This window comes from Acanthopagrus latus, chromosome 19 (assembly GCF_904848185.1).
Source record: "Acanthopagrus latus isolate v.2019 chromosome 19, fAcaLat1.1, whole genome shotgun sequence".
Lineage (NCBI taxonomy): Eukaryota > Metazoa > Chordata > Actinopteri > Spariformes > Sparidae > Acanthopagrus > Acanthopagrus latus.
In genome coordinates, this window is record NC_051057.1 from 18,940,420 (window position 1) to 18,947,355 (window position 6,936).

At 43.7% G+C, this 6,936-nt stretch overlaps 1 protein-coding gene across 3 annotated transcripts in view; it reads left to right on the top strand.

Annotated features, from left to right (window-relative positions):
- Positions 1-4,204, top strand: part of cdh19 (cadherin 19, type 2) — a 30,664-nt gene extending 26,460 nt beyond the window's left edge. For 2 of the 3 annotated variants that reach the window (XM_037080161.1, XM_037080160.1), the window contains exon 12: positions 1,766-4,204. In XM_037080161.1, the coding sequence (XP_036936056.1) occupies positions 1,766-2,283 (518 nt within the window). In that variant the 3' untranslated portion in view covers positions 2,284-4,204. Of the gene's footprint in view, positions 1-1,052; positions 1,735-1,765 lie in introns of those variants that run through there. The other variant, XM_037080162.1, reaches the window with a different exon arrangement.
- The last annotated feature ends 2,732 nt before the right edge of the window (positions 4,205-6,936 follow it).

The window sequence follows — 6,936 nt, forward strand, 5'->3', positions numbered from 1 at the left end:
ATCAGACTGCATACAGACGATTTTGAAAAAAGCTTCGTCCGTGATGAGCGCTGATCGGGTCGGATCCTGTGTATCACAAATCCAGGATGTTCTCGTAAAACACAGTTACGACCACACTTAGCAGCTTTTTGAAACATCTGGCTGTTGAGGGCCCCAAGCAGACGAGTGCTCAGCGGAAAATATGTCCCTGACAACCAGGACACGTAAAATCAACAATGAAAACCATCTGAAAACGTCTGGCCCGATTATCTTTCCTGGTTTTGAAATCTCAAGAATGTACTATCTGTACTAAATGTGTACTATTTCTATCTCAGTCTCTTTGACCTGACAGGTTTGACCTGACAGGTTTGTTGAAACGCTGAACGTCGACACAGACTTTATCTTGACTTTCAGAAGGGAAGCGTCTCTCTTTCACGATCCTCTCGACCTTGAAGACCTCTGCAAGGTCAGGAGCAATTCATGTGGAAACGCGGCAGACTGTTGATGCACTTTATAAAAAGAAACAAAATTACGCCAGAGAAGAATAACAACGATCCGTCACTCACAGAGGGGATGTTTCTGGAGTTTGGCATATCCACACATCTTTCAAACGGCCAATAAAAAAAGGGCTGCTGCAGAGATCACGGAAGATCTCGTCCTGACAATTTTTTGGCAAGATTTCCACGAGACCTCGGCGAGATTGACGAGACAGACGTCTGACTGAGCATAATTACTCTTTCTGAGAGGCACGTTAGGAGTGGAGTTTGTTTTGTTTGCGCGAGAGGAGTCAAGTGTGCCAGAGAGCCGATTTCTTGCACTGCGGCTTCACAGGATTTCACTAATGATGTCGACTGAGATTTTTGAGAAGAAAAAGGGAAGCGTTGCCAGCTCCGAGTAAAGGCTAGACATCCATAATTACTTAACTCATAGTCATTAGCTGCAAGGTGACCAAGGATCAAACTCCCCAAAAAGTTAGTATATTCCTTTAGGAAATTGCTTTATTATGGCGCTTAATGAAACTATGACAATCTCACCGATGTCACGTTACAAAAAGAAAGTCATTCTTCTTTCAGCGGATCTGTCGAGCTAGAGCGGCTCCCGCCTCGCATCACTGTGGCAAGTATCCAGACGTGTGTTGAGCGGCAGGATTTTTCATTAACAAATTTGCACTTTCATTTGAATGCCCCCTTTTTTAAAACTCACCAGCGTGCCTTTAACACACACACACACACACACACACACACACACACACACACACACACGCTCTTAAAATGCTGAGAGGCCTGCGGAGCGATGATGTCAGGTAATGAGCGGACTGGTTGCAATACATCAGCAGCAACGCTGTCCGGGGACGTTGATGGGTTTGCATAGTGAAGAGCTTTATTATGACCTCAGCTGCTTTGTGTCCTCCCCGTGCCCATCACATGAAAGATTAATGGCAATACCTGCTATGCTAACATTGTGTCGGATGAGCACAAAAACAACGGCAGGAATAAAACAAACACCCTTCTCTGCATTCTGAGCCACGTGGAGCCAATAAAAGAATTCTTTCTGTGTGTGTGAGCTGAAATTAAAAAAAATAACTTACAGCCTGATTTACCCCTCTTTTTTTAAAAAGCTTTTTTTGCACAACAAGTTACAGAAAAACAAATCTAATTGCTGTTATTTATTTTTTTTCCCTACGTTCTACATGCATGCTCTATCAGGCACCCTAGAAGCTTTCTTGTCACTAAGCTCAAGCCCCGGTGTTTAACTGTAATGATCTCCTACTGCGTTGTGTCTGCAGTGCTGTCAGTTCTAATGCTAATGCTGAGGAGACACAGGCGGAAGCAGCAGGAGGGACTGGAGGTGGAGGCGAAGGATCTGGAGCTGCCCGAGATGGTGTCGCAGAAGGTGCTGTATTACGGAGAACCGGGGGGTTTGGGAGCAGACCTGGACTTCTGCCAGCCTGCCGTGCCGCTGCGCCACCACCCCAGGAGGAGGGAGAGGAGGCTGCGGAGGGAGGACGTCAGGGCGAGCATACGGATGTCCCTGCGAGAGTCCCACCTCATCGGGCCAGAGGACGACGTCTTCAGGCAGTTTATTCTGGACAGGCTGGCGGAGGCTGACCAGGATCCTCACGTTCCCCCATTCGACTGCCTAAGAACCTACGCTTATGAAGGGTCTGGGTCTCCCACAGGGTCCCTGAGCTCGCTGGACTCGTTTACTTTGGAGCTCAGACCTGAGCCGCCTGTTAGCAATCCCAGACCCTGCCTGGTTAGACTCACCCCGTGGTACGGCCCGGGAGAGGAGGACACCTTCTGAGGGGCTCTGCTGGCTGACCTAAAGTCTGTGTTTGTTTCGCTCAACCTTCTTCCATAAATTCAAAGCTGCATTAATTTATATGTGGTTGCTTGGGAACAGTGGCACAAACACGACACATTAAGAAACTGTCCGTGGCGGACGCGACAACATGGGCATTCATTGGCGGTCAGATATCCCTTCTTCTTCTTCTTCTTCTTCTTCTTCTTCTTCTTCTTCTTCTTCTTCTTCTTCTTCTTCTTCCAGCTCCGTGCTTCGTTCTCCACCAACTCCTGAGAAAAATCACACGACTTTAGCCTGTAGCTGCTCCACCGTGTGTAGATGGGTGCTTTGTTTTGTCTGCTGTGTTGCACTGGGCAGGTGGTGCACTGTGAGTGTTTTTATTGAACATACACAGGTTGCTGATTCTTCCTTGGCTTGAAAACCAAACAATGACCAAAAAGAAGCTAAATTGCTGTTCAAGCTTCGGGGAAATGCAAAGATAATATTGATTCATGCAGCTCTAACCAATCATTTCTAGCTTTAACCAAACTTAAATATATTATTTATAGAATTCAGCCTCTAAATGTGGCTTTCAGTCTCCCCCCTACCACTGTTTTCATATTACAACATTGCTGTCGTTCAAATCATCTGCCCCCACAAGCATTTGCCAATTTGTGCACTACACAACATTGCTAATGTGAGCTAGCAAAGTTTACCTAACTTTTCTTACGCTAGCCATCATATGTTAACGTGTGCTAACGCTAGCTGACGTTCACGTTTCTAATACTAGCTAGCTAACATTAGGGCAGTACAGTATGCTGGGGGGTAGTTTTTTTTTTTAACAGGTGGCAACTAGGAGGACTATTGATGCTGACGAATCACAGATATCATGTGATGCAGTTTTGTACTACTTTTATACTACTAATAAAAAGTATATTATTTGTTTTTGACCCTTTCCAGCCCCAATCACCAGAGTAAAATGTGAACACTACTGATGCATTAACATTTACATGTGCCATTTTAACATGTCTCCAATAGTTATTCACATCACATGTTTACAACTTGACTCTGACATCAGGAGGTGGAGGGATAGTGGTGGACACGAGTACCAAGCCAGTGACCACTGTTGTAGACTGGGTTTCAACATTCGTTAGTGTGAAACCACTGGGTATCTTTTATTGACGATGGCCGACAGAATTTCCTGTCATTCGTAGGCCTGACAGCGCAGCCTGACATGTTTGTGGCGATTCTGACAGGTAGCCAGGACATCTCCAGCTATGTTTGTGGTGACACATTCAGGTATTTCAAGCCAAAACATGATCTTTTCCCGACCCTGAACAAGAGCTGTTTGTGCTGAAACATAACCATTGTAACATTTACAAATTGGGTGTTTTGTTGTTCGGGGTTTAAGCACCTGTTGCATGCACAGCAGCATCAATAAACCATAATGTGATCCAGCGACAACATTGATTACTGCCTGCAAACCTTCTCCTTCTCAACCGTCTCTCGTCTGGATGAATTCTTGCTTTTTCTCTTTGTTTACAGCACGTTATAATGCTGCACGTGGGTTCCTCGCTCTACCCTGAGTATTACTCACTAATGCTCAGGTGCCTGAGTCAGAAGCCGCTGAAATCTCACAATCTGGGCAAAGTGATATAATTCATGCTTTATTCATTATTACAGTTAATACAGTGTGACACATATTGTATAATACTGAGAGTATTACACAACTGTGGAGCTTACATTTTTATACAATTTGTCATATCATTTCATTCCTATTGTGTTGCTGTTTTTTTATTGTTTTGGCTCTTAACATGTGTATTCGTATCATACATTATGAAATTATATAAATCGATGCATACTTCCCTTCTTGTATGTGCATTGCAACATATTTTTCTAAACAGCAATTGTGTTTTATTCTCACAGAAATTAAAGCTTGTGCACAAAACAGTGTCCATTAAATATATCGACTGTTTCGCATGTGGTTTGCTGTATGATGAGACTTTTGTTGCATCTTACATCACACGAAGCCAAAGTGAGATTGAATAGATGCTTAAAAGTTAGCCGAGGCTTGATTTTAAATGTATAAAGGAAGTGGAAAAACTCTCGGGGATCGCAACAGCCGGAGTGCTGTGGAAAAGAGTGAATAATGGAGGGCGCCTGGCTCTCTCGTCTCTCTTCATGGTCATTTACAGGATTATTGGCAGACGCTGCGCTCTCACTGTTTGTTGTGTGGGTGGCTGCTCGAGGGGTGACTCGAGGTAATTGCACGGGGACGAGGTCCGGCCCCCTTCACCTTCTCATCCGCTAATTGGGCTGTTTGCTGTCCGCGAAGGTCAGCGTTCGGACTTGAGAGAATACTGTTACTTACTGGAGAAGAAGAAAAATAACTGGAGAAACTCACGCACAAACCCTATTTGGGAAAAAGAAGTAGCTGAACTGCCTCGAGGTAGCAGAATATGAGGGAAACAACTAATTGCTTGAATCTATGCAGCCTCTTTTTCCTTTTTCTTGCCATGGTTACTTGTGTGAGTAGGTGCACCGCTCAGCAGGACAATTTCCAGACATCGCCGCAACTCAAAGTGAGCTTCAAATAGCTCCCACCGTTGGAAACAATCTATCCAGGCCAGCGCTTTTTAGACTAAATCATTGTCTGACAATGGCTTCTAAAGACACAGGTGCTCTAAAAAAGAAGGCTTTTTTTCGCCGTCCTTTCAGTCCAACATGTTGGGTATTGGATTTTTCCCATAAAGGTTCTGTTCTAATTCCTTTTTCAAAAGTGCCTTAATGTCAAAAGTCATTCAGCTCCTGGTGTCACTTAACCTTCCGAATTTCTGTCATTACCCATGGTGAATATCACGGGTAATTTAACCTAACAGCCCTTTTCTTTGTGTAATTATACCCATTACAGCAGTGTGAAGGATTTCTCTCCGTCAACTGTCTCTGTCCTCTGCTCTCCTGCTCAGGTTATAGATTTCGGCTCGTCTTCTTTTTAAAAAAAAAAAAAATGACGGTGCCAAGCCCATCACACAGAGCGCCACAATGCTCACTGGAGGGTCTTTGAGTGGGGCTCTCATTTTGGCAGACAGCGAGCTGATTGAAAAGATGCCCGAGAACGATTTTTTGAGAGAACGACTTTTTTGAGAGCCATTAAAAAAAAAAAAAAAGAATAAAAATCATTAGCATCGTGTAGGCCTTAAGGTTTTGGCTGGAGAGAAATCGCATCGTTCGTGTGCAGTTCTGTAATGAGTAGATAATTACTACAGTATATAAAGTGCGGCGCTGACGACTTGGACCTGATTCTGAGCATCACAAAGCGTATCACCACAGCGTGTGTCTCGAAATTCAAAATATCACATGTTTTGTTCTCAGTGCCAGCAGTTTCTACTCATTTACTAGAATAAATATTGGCAGGGAATGCCTCTGCAAACCATGGATATGTTGAACCTTTATATTTCTTTATGTTGCAAAAATAAAGGTGCACTCTGTAGTTTTAGAGAAGAAATAAGGTTCCCAGAACACCGTTGGAAGCCAGAAAGGTGGTTACAGTGTCTGTGATTTTAACCAATAAGAAAAGAAAGTCTGAAATGTCCTCCATTTTATAAGTGATGGAGGATGGAGATTTGATGACTGTTTGAGCAGGATGGATCTCATCTCTTCATCATTAAGATATTTGATTGATCAGCCAGCGATCACAGCGATGTTAAATTGCGAGCAGGAGAGCAGGAACAGCGCAGAGGCTTGATGTTAGGAGGCAGGCGGTTTGAAATGTTCACCCACACTCACCAGTTTAATCAAACTGATTTCCACGTGTGATCCCTTGCTCATAATCAGACTGTTATCGCGCCGCCATGTGCGCTGGATTCAAATCTGACAGCAAGTGTGTTAAAAGATTATGCAAACTTCGGTGTTTTTAGGATTTACAGAATACATTTCCGGGGAAGTTGTTTCATGTGAGCCGTCACCACTCTGGTCCATTAATGAGCTTTCCCCTCGTTCGTGATGAGACTCGGGGATTGTCAGACTTTGAAATGAAATTAATAAGTAATAAAGAACTTTGGAGACTTGTTTTGTTGCTCATCAGAGGCTAATTGGTGGTTGTTTTGGGGGGGAGGGGGGGTAATATGCGATACCATTTACAAGACAGCTGAAAGTTTGATGTCACGCCTGAGGCAGCTGGATTATTATCAAGACTATTCGTGCTGAAGCTGAATTTTTGTTGTGGGGTGGATGGATCTGGCTCAAGAAACTGTTTTATATTGCTTAGTCAGAGCATTAGCAACTGGGTACTTCTCTCCCCACACGTGATGTGGAGCTGTAAGAGTCCTGTGATCGTTAGCTTGTCTGGCTAACTAGCCTGTATTAGAAAAAACGTTATCAATTAGCTTAGGGTTGCATGATGAAGCCATCAAATACGTACATAAGTTCTCTTGTGTGGTCTTGTTTTAAATTGAGTCATCCGTTCAACCCACTGTAGTCGGACCAGTACCGTGTTCACAGCCTTCCTTAGATTGATTAGATCATAGGAATGCAAAACTTAATGTGAGGGAATGATAAAGAAACGTTAGCTTCATCAGGTAGCTAGCTACAGTGGATAAATTCACATTCTCATACCTAAACACCTGACATCACCAACATCATGGTTTGGGTCGTAATGATGATGAGACCTGAGTG